Raw genomic sequence first — 20091 nt, forward strand, 5'->3', positions numbered from 1 at the left:
GAATAAATGGTAATGTGTACACAATCAGAGTCAGTTTGTTCTGCTGGAAGTTGAATAAGATTTCTGGTCTCTTATCACCTTGTATAAGGTATGCTTCCTTCAAGATTTGGTGTTTTAAACATTGCCATTTTCTATTGTTGTCCTGACACTTTGGGACAAAAGCTGTATGCATGGAGTTAATTTTGAAGTGTTCAGCACCTTGGTGAACTAGATTAAATGGTTGGACAGGTTGGTTTTCTATGCAGTTTTTTTCCTTGTTCTGTGGACGGTGGAACTATTTGTTCCATTGTTATTGTATTAAATAGATTACATATAAATTTAGTTCTATGTGGGCAATTGCTGTAGCATATTGTTCTGTGTGAATGTGGTTTCAGTTGAAGAAAGTTTGTTTAATTCAGATCTTTGCGAGTTTTATTCCTACTAACCTCTGTAGGACCCAGGCAGGTGGTCATATTAGCACCTGCACCAGATGCTCCTGCAAGCACAAAAACGCCCCACATCCTTAGGAGTTTCTACATGAGAATCATTTTTGTTTATTACAGCATCACCATTTAGAAGTGGCCCCAAGTTTGGCAATGTGGCCTCTTCCGGAATGAACTAAGAAAAGCAGGATATTATTGTCTTTTTTGGTAAGAAGTTTTATTGACTTTCTGTGTAAAAAGGAGATTCTGTTCCGCAATCTACTCCTCACAAAGCCGAGCTCTTCCTTAATCCGGAAAACAAGGTTTTATAAGTAGTTTCTGATATTAACAATATGTGTCAATATGTGTTAGTCAGAGGCAGGAAATATACCCCCACCATGTTTATAGCACAATAAAAGTGTAGTTGTTTCTTAGGATCCAGCTCTTTCTCCTTGAATGAAACATTTTTGTTTGGGGGCTATGGCATTATCTCAGCACTCAGACTACAATATTCTGTTTTTAACTATTCTGTTCTCCTCTGCAGGTCTTCATAAGCTTGGTAGCAATTGTTGGTTGGGCCATTAAAAAGTAATCCTGGAACATGAGTCACTTCTGTCAGCCCAGGCAGGAGCTGAAAACTGGTTTTGTCTGTAAAGATGGAGACCTGAAGTTTATGCTAGTTAAAAATGGAAGAAGAAATCTATTATAGCCTGTATTTTACTCCCATATTCTCTGGTCAAAAACCACCTTGCAGCATGGTTAACTGCTCCTGCCACCACTGCCCCCGTTCCATTATATGTAGACTGCCTATTGTAATGTTATCCTTCAGTCAGAATGTGCACGACTCTTTCTGGAATCTGGTGGAGGGAGCGTTTGAAATGATTGGATAAGAAGTATTATACTGTTTATATAGCACCAGCAGCTGCCAGCAAATGATAATGTTATTCTGAGGGGGACATTTTCTTTTTCAAACTGCCATTTCAAATATAATTGCATCTGAATTTCTCAGTATTTTCAACAGGCACCAATAGGTAACTAATTTACTGCTAATGTAAAGAAGGCTCTATTGTACATACAACAATCACTTAACAATTGACAAACCAATAGTTTGTGACAGCAAACTGAATATACTAGGAATAATACAGTCACTAATGGGCCCAAATTTGTGACATGTTATACTACATTTCTTTGATATTAAAATGTTTATAAATAATTCTAAATTGCATTGCACAAACTATGTAGGGAGACACTTTTAATAATAAATGATTGTTACAGTGGGAAGCATAAGGTTATCTCTCTCTCTCTCTCTAGATATAGATAGATATAATGGTATGTTGAACTAACACTTAGAATTGCTAGAAATTTTTCTGACTTCTTGCATCCACAAATTTATATTAAACCTTTAATATAATTTTACAAATGAAGGTGGTACTGAGGTAGAAGTTTCTAAGTAATAAATTCCCTTCTTGGCTTAAAACCCTTAGCCAATCTTATATATTAATGTTGAATATTTTCTGTTTATATTATTTTACTTACTTTTAAAAAGCAACTACAGGAATTAGTACAGGGTTGGGAAACCTGTGGTCCACCAGATATTGTTAGGATTCCCTCTTTCCTGATCATTGGTCATGTTGGCTAGGTCTGATGGGAGCTGGAACCAAGAGTCTCAGTATAGGGAGTGGGGTTGAATGTTGAGGAAAAGTGGGAGATCAGAGAACTGGAGGATGCCAGCCTGTAAGAAGGTTCTAGTGGGCAGGGGATAGGAATCTAGGACCCCAGGAGGAGTCTGAACTTAGGGTCCTAGGGCTTAGGACATAGAGCTCTGGATCCAAGGGAAAGAACAAGTGGATTGTCAGAAGAACAGCCCACCTGTGTCATTGGATACCCTAAACATAGTGTGACCACCTGTTGAGGTATCTCAGGGACCTTTCTCTGTTAGTAAAGAATTTGTCACCAATCTGAAATAGGGCTGTTGTTTTGTGACCTATCTGAAACTGTCAATTAATATGATGATGATAAATATTTTACTAGTGGTTGGTTTTTTTGTTTTAAACTGTATTGCTTTTGCCATTGTAACACATCCTGGGATCCTATAGTGAACAACGGATAAGAAATCTAATACATATAATAATACTGCAGATGAAAAAAGTAAGATTTAAAACATGTACTTGGATCCAGTTTTTGGAGGATTACCAGTTCCCAAATGAACCTGCCCGATTGTTACTTTCAGAAGCCCTTTTCTGTGTACCCCCTGCCACCTGAGCTGAGGTGGCAGGAGAAAGCAGCTACTCAGTGGTATTGCCTCAGTGTGGAATGCTTTATGCTGGTCCACTGCCCTGGTACCAAGTTTGATGAGGCTGGATAATGAGCTGCCTAAGGCAACTTCCAAACTCCATGGCTAATGAGAGATTTCCATTTCACGCTTGCTATTACACCACACCAACTCACTACAAGCAATTCTAAATCACATTCCACAATAAAAAAAATACTATGGAAAGTGTTAATTTATGAAAATATTTCTGCTTTTGAAGGGGTCTAGTTGTTACTGCAAGATGACATGGCTTGTTTTATGCTGGAACAAGCCCATTAAAAAGCTAGAAATGCTCAGGAGTAAAATGGAAGTGATCAGCTGGAGCCTGGCAATCTAAACAGTACCAGTATACTGTATATGGTTTTTCCCCCGACAAAGCGTCTTTAACTGTTGCATGATTTGCAGGAGCGGCTTCTCTTCCTGTCAGCACGAAGAATTTCAGCCTGTTCTGAAAGCTGTTGAAGGTACAAGAACTGTCAGGAGAGAAAAAGGAGGAGCCGCAACCTCTTCTTGAGCCAGGAATTCGCGCAGCACAGCCCGCTTTAGGCCTCTGTGACTCTGCGGCGCCTCCCTCTCTGGCGAGGGCTTCAGACACACGAAGGCCGGTAACGCCAGGCCGCCCCATTGCTTTCCATAGAGCCTATACTATCGAGATTGAAGAGTAAAGTCGTGATTCAGATGCCTGAAGAAGGAAATTCCGGTTCCTGTTGGCGCTTTTTCTCCCTGTAGAGGAAATGAGAGTTGCCAAAAGAAAATTAGAGTTTCTTCCGTCTCGTAAAATAGTAGTAATAATAATAATAATAATAATAATAATAATAATAATAGCAGCAAAAACGGGAGCTTATGTTCTTGCTATTCAAGTTTCATTTCGGGTGGGAAATGAAGTCGTAGAAGCCATAGTTTTAAGCATAAAGCAGTGTCATTATTTTCATTATTACTCAGAAGCTCCATAAAATTCAACGGGGCTTCATCCCAATCTAGTGGATAAGGAATTGCAGCTAAATGCACAATGCATCTCCGTGCAAGTCAAGGCTTACTCGTGCAGCAGTGCTGGGTGTGCGCTGGGTGATAGATCGGTTTAGTTAATGTTTATAATTCGTTTTTCCTATTAGGATAATAGCGAAAGTCGCCTACATTAAAATAACTCAGTATGACGCAACGTAAAAATAAAATCGCACGTTTAATTATTTGTTTAAACGGGCGACGATTTAAATCAATTTAATTGAATACTGTAACTCGAGAGTGTTTTGCATGGGATGGATACCATTTCTGAATGGAAAGCGTAAAACGACCTCGGTCCATCTTCAGCCTGCAATAAAGATCTGCGCTTACAGGGCTATTGCTAAGCAACTTTCGGGCACAGCAGGCACCTCCCACTTGGGCTTCGTAGTCATGCTATGTTAGAAAGATAAAATGTATTTCTACGCCGCTTTTCACTGAAATGAATGCTACTACCGTTGGCTTCTTAATGGACAACCCGCTGCTCAAACGCAGCTACATTAAAACTTGGGCTTCCGCCAGCGCTTCCTGTGAGCGGTTCTTTCTGACTTCCTCCCTGGGAGGCTAAAATCGAGCTCAGAGCGAACCCGGAAACTTGGAACCTTTTGTCAGTCTAATAATGGGTGACTAAAAAGGCTTCTTGCAGAGACGGGGGGAAGTCTATGATCCCGTGCAGGCTACCGGAAGAGGTTTCTTTCCGGTCCGTCGCTGTCCTGGGATTGCTTCCGGTGCGGTGTCCGCCCCCAGCAATGGTGGCGGCAGCCCCAGCAGCGGCGGCGCTCGGCGGCCGAAGAGGCGCGTTGTGATCGCGGCTGCTTCTGCTTGCCCGCGAGGGAAAGCCGAGCCGGGCGAGGAAAGGACGCCGAAGACCCGCTCTCGTCGGCCGGCCGGCTTGTTTCGGTTTCCGCCGAGGCAACGATGGCGCCGGTGCAACTGGAAAGCCACCAGCTGGTCCCGGCGGGAGGAGGGCCCACCTCGGCCCCAGCTCCGCAGCCTCCGGGAACGGCAGCGGCGGCGGCCAGCGCCGGCTTCCGACTCAGCACCCTCATCGATTTCCTGCTGCATCGCACTTACGCGGAGCTCACCGTTCTGGCCGACCTGTGAGTGCCCGGGAGCCCCTTGCCCACATACCTGCCTTGCCCCCTCGCCTCCCCTCGCGAGACTGTTCACTCTCCGACGGACCCGTGTTAGGCGACCTTGGCTTATGGAACGCCTCTTACCCATTCGCCCAGGAGGTCCTCCTCCTTTGTGGCTTGTTCTACGTGATGGAGAAGGAGGGTGGTGGTTTGGGGAAGCCTGATCTTCTGGTTCAGTTAGAATCTTCAGACTCTCTTCGCACGCTGTGACTCTTAGGTGACCTAAGAGTCATATGTACACCCCCAAAATGTAAAGGGTGAATAGAGTTAGACAATCGTTCAAAAACTTGAGTGTCATACACACAAGTGCATTTGTTAAAGAGCTGGAATTGATTCCTGGTTGAGTTTATGTTTGCTGGCAAACCTAGTAAGGCATCAAGAAGATAAGGGCTAAGTCTTAAACTAAAACTTGTGTCTGCTTGGTTGGAAATACTGAATTAAAAAATTCCTTCCAGTAGCACCTTAGAGACTAAGTTTGTTATTGGTATGAGCTTTCGTGTGCATGCACACTAGGGTGTAAGTGACAAGAGTGCTGTGCTCCCAGTTGGATACTGTATTTTAGTTTGAAGGGTAGCCTCCTTTCACTGTAAGTCATCTGGATGGTACAGACCATTTTGGTCCAGTGCAAGCTGTTTGTGTGTAGACTATTGAGGGACAGGTACCGTTGGAAGCATCCTATGTGTCTAGATTGCAGCAAGGCCTTTGCTGTCTTTGTATTAAACAGGTTTTTAAAAAGAAATTGTATTTATACTTTTCATGAAGTTTCTACAGTCTCCTGTCACATAGCTGGAACTTCTGTGGTTGCTTTATTGTGGCCTTTTAAAATCACTTCCCATTGTGGCTACATCTTTGCAACAAGCTATTCGTGGAACCATAGAATTGTAGAGTTGGAAGGGACCCCAAGGGTCTTCTAATCTAGGCCAACCCCCTGCAAGGCTGGAATCTCAAATATTGTAAATGATGGACAAAGCAGCAGACCCTCTGTGTGGTCTCTGGAGTATTTCTTGTAAGTAACAGACCAGGTAATGAATAGAAGGTTGGTTGGATGAGATTTTTAAATAATAGATAAATAGCCTTATTGAACTTAATAGCTTTAATATATTCACATCAACTATTTCTTTAGTCTCTTTCAGGAATATGCTCAATTAGGTTGTTGGCTGTGAAAGTCAGAATAAACCAATTCCTTTTTTTTACATATGCATCCACATATAAATTAGACCTATAGTCATATCTGCAAATCATTTCAAACTTATTTGCATTTTAGTTAAGCTGCATTACTTTAAATGGGGCTAAATGGGTTCAAAATATGTTTACTCCACCTTAACTCGTTTGTGATTCATAGCACTAGCAATATAGGGCCCTCTACAAAAATATATTTCAATCTACTTTAAGTGTGATATTGTTACCTTTTTTCTGTGAATGCTTTTGTGGAAATATAACAGACCCTTTTATTTACCTTTAGGTGGTGTGGATAAATGCTCCCAGAATTAAAAAAAAAAGACAGTGTTGTAACTCAGCTTGTTTAAGCATCACAATAATACAGTGCTGTTAGTAATAGTAAAGACACAGGACATGGAGATCTGAAATTGAATGACTGCAGGTTCACGCTTTATGATGTCAGTCACTTGTATTTGCACTGGTGTTGGAAAAACTTTTGGGGAAATCAGCATCTGTTTTCAGTTATTTGGACACATGGTATACATTTGTTTATTATCTGTGTGAAGAAGTTTGCAGTCACACACTGTAGGTATCTGCCTAAGATTTAAATGTACACCCCAAAATGTAAAATGTGAATGAGTTACAAGATTGTTTTAAAACTTGAGAATTGTACAAGAACTATTGTCAGAGAGCTGAAATTAACTCATGCTTCCTGTTTAATGTTTTTGTAGTATTTGTCAAAACATAATAATTTGATCTTTTTTCACCACTCCAACTCCCCTTCCCAACAGATTACCAAGAAAAACAGATATGGAAAGGTGAGTAATGACAATTGAGGAGGATTTGTACTGAATTTTAATGAAATTTAGGTATTGAATCACTGGGTCAAAGATTTCCTTTCTTTAACTTTACCTGAGTTAAAAAAGAATAATATAGTGCTTCAGTTTTATTAAGTGCCTAGTTTGAAATTCAAAACATTTTGGGATGGTTTACATGTAATGGCAACCATGATTTGATGCTATAAGAATGAGTCTTGTGGTTTTATTTCCCACTCCTGCCCAGCACTCTAGCTGGATGAATTTCCTCTGTAGTACACATCCAAATTTGCTTATGCATTCAAATCAGAAAACTATGGTTTGTGCTTTCCTCTAGATCAGGATTATTGGATTATGAAATGTCATATGAGACTTCACATTACAGCAGAGGAAAAGTCTATGCCAATAAAGGATTAACATTTGTGTAATGTGGGTTTTTTAAAAAAATCCTATGTAACATTAGGGTAGTTTGCACTGTAAAGTTTTCTGATGCCATAGAAAATTATCTAATTTAGCAGCATCATTATTTTTTGTTACTTTTATTTAGTAAACAAAGGTAAAAACTGCCAAGCTTGCCCAATAATGTATTTGCAATTGGCATCCATTAATTTTTACTGGAATTGTAGAGTTGGAAGGGACCACGAGGGTAATCTTGTCCAACCCTCTGTCCAACTTTTGCCCAGTGTGGGGCTCAAACCCATGACCCTGAAATTAAGAATATCATGCTCTACCGACTGAGCTATCCCAGCTTGTGGGGTGGACATTTTTCCTTATCATTGAATATCTGGAACATCCATACAATAATAGAACCATTTGCTTGGTAGCAAATTGGGAGTCAGGTTTTCAAATAGAGAACCCATAAGTTTTATCCACTTCAGTTAGAGTTAGCAATTGATAGGAGACAGACTTGTTTGAATATGGGTGGAATTATGGCCTCATGAAGATCCTGCTTCAGAATAATGCTGTGAAACTGTGGGGTTGCAAACCATGGTTGGTATTAACTGTATATCAATGATATATCTGCACAGAGTATGGTTAGGAAAATTAATCCACCTCTCCAGCCTCTCCTTATAAGATAAGAAATAGGTATTACTGGTGTCCCACTATAAACATCAGCTGAGGGCAGAACTAACTTTGCCAAACTAAACCATAATCCCTTGTATGTCTGACATGTTAACCATAGTTAAGTTTAGGTCAGCATTGGGTCATGCAGCTCTCTGTGCCCATGTTCACTTGTATTCTTTGAAGATTTCTTCTAAAACTGTGAGCTTTGTAATGCATAGATATTTATCACACAGTTAAACCCTGTAGCAGTGTTTTGGCATTTGCCTGAAGGTGTAAAGGGTTAAATTGGGGCAGGACACAAAGTTGTCCCTTCAGAATCTCCAGGCTGTCACTGCTGATACTTGTCAATGACTGTAACTCAGCTCTGAAGAGTTTTTCCTCTTTTTTTAGTGTGGCTGCTTTAGGGAATGTTTTAATTAACTAGCGTGCTGTCCTTCATTGAAAATGAATGCTTGCAGCAGTGCTCTGGTAAAACTGACTAGCAAGTGAGTCCATAAATCTCCTGCATGTACTATTTTATTTGAGAAAATTAGTTAATTGGCCTCCAGTTGTTGTTTTTAAAGCTTGGCAATCTATAATCAATAAAATTAGATAGATAAAACATTACAAAAGCAGTGTCAACAAAATGGAAGGCAACAGCACACAATTAAACTACTTAAAAGACAATAAAAAAGAGGGGGGAAATAATTTGTTTTCTACTACTAAATGCCAGTATTGAAGCGGTCTGGGAGACCTCTTAAGAAGCTGGTTCAAGAGCCTTGCTGTAAGCCCCATGCATAAGAAGAAGCAAGAATAGTGGTTGTTGCATAGGACACTGTCCAGAGGGGCAGACAAAGCAAGCGTTTCTCTTAGAGGATCAGGCCACCAATAACTGTTAGTCATTATGGCTATATAGTAATCCTGCTTGTGGGCTTCCCATAGGCCTCTGGTTGGTCGCTGTGAATGGCAGGCTGAATCTGATAGGCCGTTGGTCTCAACAGGGCTCTTAGGTTCACAAGTTCAATCATGAGTTTGACATGCTTCTTGCAGCCAAAACCTACTTCTTCTTTTTTTTTTGCATACTAAATAATTACCTTTCCTGAAAATCTACAAATCAAAGCCAGCAGTTTAGATGTCATGTTTTCCACATACAAGACATAAAACTTAGAAAGCAGACTATTAATATTTAAAACTTACAGTGTCATGTTGTGCATTTATATTGAACAATAAGTGGGCTAAACTAAAATATATATACTAGTAATATGTAGCATCTGTATGCAACTAACTATGGGGCTAGTGCCAATAACTAGCCCCATATGATGGCTTTATTACTGAGCGTGTAATACCCAGTTGGATCGCATGCAAAACAGATAATTGCTTTGGAACTAGTTGGATAATGTATGAGAGTTCCTTCAACAAAGTTGAGCATATATACATGAGACTGTCAAGTTAAAATCATTTTGGAGCTTCCTGCATTTTTATGCCTATATATAGGAACAGATTCCCTAAGTGCTCCTGTTTATCAGTAAAGAGAGCATTAGCATTTTGTTACTATGGGGCATAGAAATCTTTCTTTCATGGCCTCACACTAACTGCAGCTGTACATGTATTTAAGACAGTTTAGGGTGCAGCTCTAAAACAAGCTAAAATTTGATTGAGGGACATTTGGATGCAGTGTAAGTTCTCTGTCAGAGAAGGAGGCCTATCAGCAGAATAGCACTTAACACTGCTGGAGGCCTCCAGAACAGCTGCAGGGAGCTCCATGAGTCTATCTGTACTACCAGCAGTGAGCAAGGGAAACAGGGCATGTTGGGGGCAGTAGAATCATAAATGCCCTTGTTCCCTTGAAACCCCCTTTCCCCCCTAAATAAAATGGAGCCCTAGCTATGCCAGCATTGGCATAATGAGGTGCAGTGTGCTGCATTGTGAGGTGGGAGCAGGGGGAAGTAAAGCCCCCCACCCCCAAAAAAGGAAAGGAAGAAAATCATAGAGCACCAGCACAGAAGTACAATAAATCAATCAATTAAAAAATTGGAAGTGGTAATAAAATAAAGTAAGGGGGTTGTGTGCATGTGAGAGTGTGTATAAGAGTGTGCAGGCAGCCCCTGGAGGGTTCACCAAGAGTGAATGCAGACTTTTGGCCAAAAGGAGTTATCTAATGTGTCTGATTGCAGTGTTAGTCTAGTATCTCATTCTGCATCTGGAATAATTATTGGCATATCTGATTCCCCCTTTATGTGCTGCTTTTTTCAAAATAATTGAACTACAGATTTTCTAATGCAATTTGCTTCTTTACAGAAAAATAGAAATAGTGCAGTTTGCAAGTCGCACACGGCAGCTGTTTGTCCGATTGTTAGCCTTGGTAAAATGGGCAAATAACGCTGGAAAGGTGGAAAAATGTGCGGTAAGTTTGATACTATTCATTAGCTCTCAGCTGAAATTTACAGAGGCAAGGGATGGCTTCTGTACTTCACCCAGCTGAGAAAATTGAGAAAATAGGTCATTCATTCATTCAGCCTTTATTGGCATAATTTAGACAATAAAATCATAAAAGCGGAGGAGGAACCATCCATAAAGCATGAGAGAATAGTTACTGACATTCCACATGTTCAAATATAGTGGTCATAAATTTCAAAAATATTTTTAGTAAAAAAGTTATGATTTCATTTTTTTAAGATGCAGTGAATGATTGTTTCTTGGAAAACTTGCCTACAGCTGGGTGCACTAGAAACATCTGAAAAATAGCAAAATCTTCTGTTTTCAGAATGTAGTTCTGCAGTTAGTTACAAACTAAAGTAGAATAACAAATGACAGCTAAACAAAATTTTGTATCATGATGTAGATTTATATTAAAAGTTGACATGCCCCCATTATTGAGAAATGTTTCAAAATGGTGCATGTAATACTAGTGGCATCATATTTGCAGAAATTGTTCCTGTCCAAGATCCTTGCTTAATTTCATGTACCTTTAATATGTTACTGTAACAATAAAGAGAAATAAGTCATTTAAAGTGAATACATGTTCCTAAGTGACATTTGGAGCTCTGCCATGATTTCTGAGGCTTTTCTAGTTTTAGGTTATCAGTTTATATATTGTGCAAAGATTTTGGCCTGGTCAGGCTTTTCTTCCTGACCTCAGCTTCTCTCTAGCCTTCTGCCTGGCTTCATACTCTGCCCCCACCCTACGTCTTCTCCCAACACCTTGCCCAGCTGAGCTGTCACTGGCTCTTAGTACAGTGGTGCCCCGCAAGACGAACGCCTCGCAAGACGGAAAACCCGCTAGACGAAAGGGTTTTCCGTTTTGGAGGCGCTTCGCAAAACGAATTTCCCTATGGGCTTGCTTCGCAAGACGAAAATGTCTTGCGAGTTCCTGCGGGTTTTTTTCTCTCCCCCCCCCTTTTCTAAGCCGCTTATCAGCTGATCCAATAAGCCGCTAAAAGCCGCTAAGCCACTAATAGCACTAATCCGCTAAGCCGTCAATGAGCTTGCTTCGCAAGACGAAAAAACCGCTAGACGAAGAGACTCGCGGAATGGATTAATTTCGTCTTGCGAGGCACCACTGTAATCAGAAAGCACTTCGTGTAGGTAAACTGAATTTTTGCCAGTAGTTAGTGTGTTTCCTTTGGACACAGGTCAGGGTGGTCCCAGTGTTACATTTCCTGTCATTCTGACTGTCTTAAACAGTGGGTTTGTTATCTTTCCCACTGTATGACATTGCTGTATGTATTTCTTGGATAAATCAGTCTACAGTGGTACCTCTGGTTGCGCATAGAATCCGTTCCGGAGCTCCGGTCTGATCCCTAGGAATTTGCAACTGGAGGTGCCGCTTCTGCGAATACGTGCAGCGTGGTAGAGCACTTTTGCGTGTGTGCGTGCGGCGAAACCCTAAAAAATACTTCCGGGTTTGGCACGTTCACATCCTGAAGGATACGCACCAGAGGTGTGCGTATCCACAGGTACCACTATATATGTATAAGGGTGTTCTTTAGGCCATATAACAAGAGCACCACACACATGCTGATCTATTGGGTATGTGTTCTTTTTTTCTTTTTGGTCTTCTCTTCCTTTGGGTTTCTTGCAGGGTACTTCCAGAGCTATAATTTCCAAATTGCCTCTTAAAGGCATGCTCTTGTCCTCCTTTGAAAGGGTCTATAGTATGATAATATATTTTTGAAAAGTTTACTTTACCTTTTATTATTTATTATATTTGTTTACTGCCCTTCATTTGAAGATCACAGGGCAGTTCACATCACTATTTATTTCACAGATCAGCTGCAATGTTTATTCCACCAAAGACTTTGACATTTTGAACAGGAGGTATATAGTTGGCTTTTATGGAGGAGTTTAGATGTGGGTAAATAATTTTAAATGAATTTATATTAATATTATATATATATATATTACAGATGATATCAAGCTTTCTTGATCAACAAGCTATTCTGTTCGTGGACACTGCTGATCGTTTAGCATCACTAGCCAGAGATGCTTTGGTCCATGCTCGTCTGCCCAGCTTTGCTATTCCATATGCTATTGATGTACTGACAACTGGGTCATATCCACGGCTGCCAACATGTATACGGGTAAATTGCTGTATAATGTAAAAACAACAAAAGACTTAGACCTCTGTCCCAGTTTGCTTTCAGCAGGAGCTTTTTCCTCACAGCCTTGTTGCATTGGATAAAAGGCTTATGTTTGAGATAACTGATGCCAAATACTTCTGATTGGCCTAAGACACCTTAGTTGGCTGAATCATCACCAAATAAGATTCTTTTAATCATTGGTGTATTTCAAAAAAAAACTTTTTATTTTGAACTTTTAAGAGTCACAATTAAAAAATATGGCCCTTGCCCCACTGCTCACTGTTTAAAGGCTAAAATTAGCAGGTTTCTTTGGTGCAGATAATAGATATATTTAAGATACCTGTTTGTTTGTTTGTTTGTTTGTTTGTTTGTTTGTTTGTTTTATCCCTGTAAACAGGGCTTGGTTCCAAGTAAGTAAGCAAGCAAGGGCCATCAGTTTTCCATGATGTGGTTTATTTCATGTCTCCTTTTCTGGGTTTTGATTTGCTGTGTTAAGTTACCCATTATGAGAGCCCTACACCCATTACGAGAGCCCCTCTTTCCCCCTCTATCTAGTCCTTTTCTGTCAGTGGCTCAACACATTTCCACTATTGTTTATTTTAACAACAGCAAAGGCCAAACTACCTTGTGTGTTGCACTGTGAAGGCCACAAAATTTGTACCTTCAATTATAAAAGCAGATGATATTTTGTGAGACTCAACTTTTAAAAGAAAAAAGTAAAAAAAATATCCATGAAACCGTAGTAAGTCCTTTGCATGAGCCCAGGCCGTTGTGGATCTATAACATGGATGATGAGGTTTGTCCTTGCAGTTTATTCATGTTTACAAAATGGTTACATGAATTCGGGATAACTTAAATTAGTATGTAAAAATGCACATTTGTAACTTTACAGGACAAAATAATTCCTCCTGATCCAATAACAAAAGTTGAGAAGCAAACAACGCTCCATCAGTTAAACCAGATTCTTCGCCACCGACTGGTGACAACAGATCTTCCTCCACAGCTGGCAAATCTTACAGTTGGTAAGCCATTCCACTGATCCCTTCACTCCTTTAGTTCATAGAATCATAGAATTTTAGAGTTGGAAGGGACCCAAGGGTCATCTAGTCCAACCCTCTGCAATGCAGGAATCTCAGCTAAAGCATCCATGACAGATGGATTACTCTCAGCTAATTAAAATGTGTAATAAAGATTTATTGAGAGTAACTTAAAAGGAATGTCTGAAACTCAAAACTACCAGAAAGAGGAGTCATTACTGCTAGAGGAAAGGGAATCTTTTCCATATCCCCCCCCCTCGTTGTTGTTTTTTAAAACAAACAAACCAGAGTTTTATTTTGCTTATGCTTTGTTTTTCACTATGTATGGTTTCTGTTTTTAGCTAATGGCCGTGTGAAGTTTCGTGTTGAAGGTGAATTTGAGGCTACTTTGACAGTGATGGGAGATGATCCTGAGGTCCCATGGCGTCTTCTCAAACTGGAAATTCTGGTTGAAGACAAAGAGACTGGAGGTAATGCCCATAGACATTATGATAGATCTAATGCTTATGACTTGGGGCACTCACCTAAACTCCATTAACCTCTTCTATTAAAGTAAATTGAGCTGTTTTCGACCATGCCATCTTAAATGTTGATGGTGTCCGCTCTTCAGCATGTTACTCTGTATCCCCAGCTGCGTGTTCTCAAACTGCATCAGAAGCCACTCTCCAAGCATTAATACTTTATACTTTCCACTATTGTTTGAGGCTTTTAATAAACCTTTTAAGTAGTGTTACATCATCTTAAAGATTCATAAAAAACACAAAAGATTCATTTTCTTTTCTTTTAATGGAAGATGGTCGAGCTTTAGTTCACAGTATGCAGATCAGCTTCATCCATCAGTTGGTCCAGTCCCGGCTCTTTGCTGATGAGAAACCTCTGCAGGACATGTACAACTGCCTACGTATCCTTTTCAATGACTTTTTGTGAACCCATAGAACTAGCTCCCAATCTGAGATGTGAAATGCAGGGTAGGTATATATTTAGATGGTAAGGATTGTTTGGGTAGTTGACTCAGTAGATTGTAGATATACTTATGTGTTGGAAAAACACCCTGGGGGTGCCTGCAAGCCTCCAGAACTCTGAGCGTGCTCCGGTATGCGCAGCTCTGGAAAAGGCATCTCCCTTCTCTTCCAGTGCGCTTCTAGCGACATACATCATAATGATATATGCACACTAAGCTTCTGGCACAACACAGCAAGAAGCGTGAGACATAGTAGAGCTAATTACTATTTATTTACACACTATGTACAGACAAAAGCATAATGGCGTCTGTTCTCTCCAGCTCCGAGAGAACAAAACAGAAAAAAAATGAAAGCGAAAGTACAGTGTAATAGTACCCGCAGCGGAAGAGATAAGACTTGTCTTCCTTTCCCAGACTCGTCCCAGACAGGCATGTGATTTACAACAATCTCCTCTGCAGCATCGGAGGAGTGAAATTGCTAACATGAAGCTGCAGCTGTTCCTTAGGCCCTGATCTGCTACTGCTTGTTAGTCTCTTTCTCCCTCTTTTTCCTCACACAGAAGGATCTGGAACACCTTCAGTTAGAACAGGGCCATAAATGAGTTACAAAACACAATGATAGCTGCACATGTTGGTAGTATTCCTATTGCATTTCAAAGTATTCTTTAGTAAAGGATTTTTAAAAACCCTTTTCTTTTGATAAAGATCACTTTGCGTGATTTTTCCTCCCAACAGTTTTTATTAAGGAATATGAGTTCTTCCACTTCATTGGGAAGAATTGTTTGAAGTGCCTTTGGAATCATACCAATTTGTGCTGCCTGGTTTTGCTGCTTGGTGTCCTTTTCTATGCAGTAGATTCTGTGTTTTTTGGATCTAAACCCAGTCAAAACTCTTTTTTTTCACCTGGGTGCTAGAATCCTCCTATCTGCCAATGCTGAGAACATTGATGGTGCCTTTTGACTTGATAGTGGGAAAGGGAAGCAAACATTAGTCCGTTTCTTTCCTCAGACCTGGGTTAACAGGGAAAGTAGGGTGGGAGGGAAGAGTGAGCACTATCCTTTTTCCGTACTTGAACTTTGAGATTTTGGTTGTATTTTGTACTAAATACAAGAGATTATTACTTGGTGTTCCTGGTAACCTGAGTAGCCATTGAGCTGGGGTAGGGAGGCTGGCATTGGGTGTCCTCAGTATAGTGTAATGATCACTGTATGCTTAAAGGTAAAGGGACCCCTGACCATTAGGTCCAGTCGTGACCGACTCTGGGGTTGTGGCGCTCATCTCGCTTTATTGGCCGAGGGAGCCAGTGTACAGCTTCCGGGTCATGTGGCCAGGATGACTAAGCCGCTTCTAGCGAACCAGAACAGCGCACGAAAATGCCATTTACCTTCCCGCCGGAGTGGTACCTATTTATCTACTTGCACTTTGATGTGCTTTCGAACTGCTAGGTTGGCAGGAGCAGGGACTGAGCAACAGGAGCTCACCCCGTCATGGGGATTCGAAACGCCGACCTTCTGATCGGCAAGCCCTAGGCTCTGTGGTTTAACCCACAGCGCCACCTGCACTTATTAACAACATAAAAGGCTAGGCTAGGGAGAAAACTTCAACTTATGGAAACCACATGTGCCAAACACAGTTGGGAAAGCATACATATAACTGTCACATGAATAATGTGTTAATTCTTTTTAGATATGTTTGGGAGGTAAAATAAGTAATTTGGAAAAGAAGGCCTAGATTGAACACATTTATTCTAAGTATAGCATCTCATCTTAATATGTAAGTTGCTTGGTGTGGATGGAACATACATATTACAGAATGACAGCATTTTGTCATTGAACCCAAGATACCATACATATAGTTCCCAAGTAATCACTATCCAGGCACTAACCAGAGCTGCTTAGCTTTAGCATGCTGGTGGCCTACAGACCTTAACCCTGGGATATTCTACAGTAGATCCTGTTTGATTATATTTGGAGGGAGAGAGATTCCACACAAGAAACCATTCCCTGGTGTGACTGTCAAGAATTGCTTTAAAATCTGCTTAACAAGACCAGTGTTGACTTACCATGTATATGTGTGTGTACAAAGGCCAGCAAGTCTTTGGTTTAGTGTAAGTTGAGAACTATCAAAAGTTCCTCCAATATTTTACTGCATTTACTTAACCTGAATTCTTTAGACTCCTTCTGCTTGTCACTGCAGTTGGAAGTTTTGCATTCACAGACTTTAATGCTGGTTCGAGAGCGCTGGGGTGATCTTGTGCAAGTGGAGAGATACCATGCGGGCAAATGCCTCTCTCTCTCTGTCTGGAAGTAAGTGAAAACAATCATGAGATCTGTAAATGTTGGATTGAAATATTAAATCTCAAGTAAAGCTTGGGAACTTCTATACTAGCATATTTAGATGCCATATTATATTAATTGCCTTTCACTGAAGCATAGGAATTGCTGATCTTCTGGGTTTAGAGGGGTTATATTAGTGTCGGACAAATAATGCATAATTGGTTTTTGGAATACAGACATTTATGATGATCATTTCTGGCCTTTGATAAGGCTATTGGTCCAATAATGTTATTACTTATCATAACATATGTTGCAGCCAAAATATTTGCAGTTAAAATTAACGTCTTGTTTATATTTAATGGTACCTTAAAACAAGGCGTTTAGGCTGTTTTTTTGCATGCTCACTCAGTCAAGTTTTGCTTTATAGAGAAAGCCATCACAGTATTTCAAGCACTATCCATCTGAAACACATAGTCAAAACAGTAAATATTCCCAGGATGTATTCCAAATTAAATAAAAAAATTGCACAAGGATGAAACACAGATAAAACATAGCATTAACGTAGTCTCAACAAAAGTTAAGAGGCATGGGAAAATAATAAGGGGTTGTGCTGGAAGTCAGAGTTGGCATCAGCTGAGCCTCCCCAAAGAACATTTTCAGGTGCAGCAGAAGAAAGAAGTAGACAATGGTGATTGTCTAGATTGAGATGGCATCTTAAGTTAGGCTTTATCTTGGATCCCACATGAAAAACAAAGCTTTCAAGAATTTGAAGCAGCAAATTGTAGTGATTCATAGGCTGCTATAGGTGATGGTTGTGTATCTGTGAGAGGAGTTTGATAGTGGTTCTTTAGAGACTTGATACAGGAATAGGGCGCTAAACTTCTTGGCACAACACAATTGTATGGTATTGTTTCATGGTATGAAACTCTAAATATTATTCATGTGTTTCAGTATTCTACAGAGGGAGTCTTTTGACTTCTTTATCAGCTAACAAAACATTTCTATATTAAGCCAACAGGTGGTTGGGAGAAAAACAGGGACTGCATCTCTTCATAAGGTCACCATTAAGATAGATGAGAATGATGTATCGAAACCTTTGCAAATTTCCCATGAACCTCCCCTTCCAGCCTGTGATTCCAAACTAATTGAAAGGGCTATGAAGGTAAATATTGCCAGGTGAAGTTGGCATATAATTTTAATCGATCATTGTTTTTAAAGTTAATCTCTCTTAAGCAATGTATTGTGTTTGGGTTATATCCCAGTCATTTGATGTCATAATGATATGTGATTGACAGGTGGGTGGGCTATCCACCTGTCAAAAATTGGCCCCCAGCACCATTCCTGACTTGGGCCCATCCCATGGAGACCAAACAGTGCTTAAACCTTCCTTTTACAATCTTGTCACCACCTCCTAAGTGACTGAAACCCAAAAGGTATGTTGGGTGGGAGGCATATGTTACAAATCAGTTGTCTGAATCCAGGAAGGCTAACTTGAGACAAAGGCCAGAGTACCTTTCTTCATAAAAAAATAAACAATAAACCCACCAACCGCAAGTTAGATGAGCTTTGGGCCATTGCTGTGAGCAGCAAAGACTGTGGACTCTCTGAGGGGATCACAGAGAGGAGCAGGAGGAGGGGTTTGCATGCAAATTGCCACTTGGCTGGGCTGCACATGAATCAACTTTGCACTTTCCCCATCTCAGCCCATTTTTTTCAAAACCTGATTGCAGTAAAGATTACAGTAATTTGGTAAGCCTGTGGGTAGTTAAGTAAATTATAAATAGCTGATCAGTTTTGAAGAGCCTTATTACTTTGATCTTCATCGTGTTGGAAACTGGGGGATGGCAGGCTAGGGCTCCAAATTGCAAAGTTCATTTCCTGTTTGGAGAGTCAGAAAAGGACTCTAGTTGTCTGTGATGGAAAGGCATTGTCGCTTCACTAACCAGGCTGCAGAGATACTTCCTTCCTGTGGTCTTGTTGTATAGAAATCAACATGCTGGATTTAAGAAGAACTTTCTAAAGTCTAACCCTTTTTAAAATTCTTCTTAAATCCAACATGCTGCTGATTTTTGTGAAACAAGGCCAGTATGGGAAGTTTGCCTGAGCAGCTCAAAACACATAGTTTTTAACTGTGAACCTTTTTAGAGTACATATAAAATACAGAATAACTGCTTTTTCTTTTTTTTCTTCTTATAGATAGACCACCTATCAGTAGAGAAGCTTCTGATAGACAGTGTCCACGCAAGAGCTCATCAGAAACTCCAGGAACTGAAAGCCATTCTTAAGAATTATAATGTCAATGACAATTGTATGTGATGGTATCTGAACTACATTGAATTGGGGGGGGGATGTTGTTCTACATATTTATGCGCCCCCTTTTTTAACTTTCTTCAAAACCAGAAATTCCTCTGCCTAACCTAACCAAAGTCGTTTAATGCGCTTTGAACTGAATGCTTCCTTTGGTCCTTGATTTCCTTGGGCATCCCCTAGGAGAGTGACAAAACTTGAGGAAGAAATGAATAGCAAACATTTTCTTATTTCTGTGAGGGAAATGTAATGATATGTATAACTAGTGCTTTCCTTTGGAATTGATTTTGGCGCTTTTTAAGCTCTACTTAAATGATCAGTGAAGATGGGGTTTAGAAATTTTCGTATTTCATTTGACTTGCATTTTAGCTTCTTAAACACAACTTGCCTGTGCCTGATACTGAAAAACTCTTCCTGTCTCATTGTCTGTTCAGAAGGGTTCCTGACCTTTATGAAAGGCTTTTCAGGGGGCTTGGGGGGGTATAGGTAAGAGAGGGTGAGAAAGTCTTTTTCAACCAACTGTCTTCCATGAATGCTTTTTTAGATTTCAGTTCATAGGAGACACACAGAGCGGGGGGCGGAGAGAGAAATTCCACTTCATACTTTGATATAGCAAACTCTCTCCTTCCCATCCCTCACCCAGGTCCTGAAATCTCAAAATCAGAGCTGCAGAATTATGATTTTAGGGTTGGTGGGAGTGGGTGTATGGTGCCTTATATGGAAAAATGCAGCTGGCTTTAGTATACAGATTGATATCTTTGAAATTTATTAATTAGTGTACATTCAAGTTAGTGAACAAGGATATTATATATCCAAACAAGCTGCCAAGGGAAAGGGCAAAGTTAGCAAGAATAGCATACCTTTAAACAAATGGTCATTTTTTTGTGCTCAACATAATCTTAATTGAATAAAATAGCTTTGATTCAAAAGTACCTACCCGTATTTTTCGCTCTATAAGACACACCAGACCATAAGAGTTTTTGGAGGAGGAAAGCAAGAAAAAAAATATTCTGAATCTCAGAAGCCAGAACAACAGGAGGGATTGCTGCGCAGCGAAAGCAGCAAG

General features: G+C 40.2%; 1 protein-coding gene across 4 annotated transcripts in view; it reads left to right on the plus strand.

The window, feature by feature from the left end:
* Positions 1-4440: 4440 nt before the first annotated feature.
* The window catches only part of MED14 (mediator complex subunit 14), a 37919-nt gene continuing 22268 nt past the window's right edge, over positions 4441-20091 (plus strand). For 2 of the 4 annotated variants that reach the window (XM_081859210.1, XM_081859211.1), the window contains exons 1-10: positions 4443-4811; positions 6797-6823; positions 10163-10268; positions 12271-12444; positions 13337-13466; positions 13823-13951; positions 14275-14382; positions 16616-16748; positions 17730-17880; positions 18915-19026. In XM_081859210.1, coding sequence (XP_081715336.1) covers positions 4630-4811; positions 6797-6823; positions 10163-10268; positions 12271-12444; positions 13337-13466; positions 13823-13951; positions 14275-14382; positions 16616-16748; positions 17730-17880; positions 18915-19026 — 1252 coding nt within the window. In that variant the 5' untranslated portion in view covers positions 4443-4629. Of the gene's footprint in view, positions 4812-6796; positions 6824-10162; positions 10269-12270; positions 12445-13336; positions 13467-13822; positions 13952-14274; positions 14383-16615; positions 16749-17729; positions 17881-18914; positions 19027-20091 lie in introns of all 4 variants that reach the window. The other 2 variants (XM_081859212.1, XM_081859213.1) reach the window with 2 other exon arrangements.

Source organism: Podarcis erhardii (genome assembly GCF_964252035.2).
Source record: "Podarcis erhardii genome assembly, chromosome: 4".
NCBI classification, from domain to species: domain Eukaryota; kingdom Metazoa; phylum Chordata; class Lepidosauria; order Squamata; family Lacertidae; genus Podarcis; species Podarcis erhardii.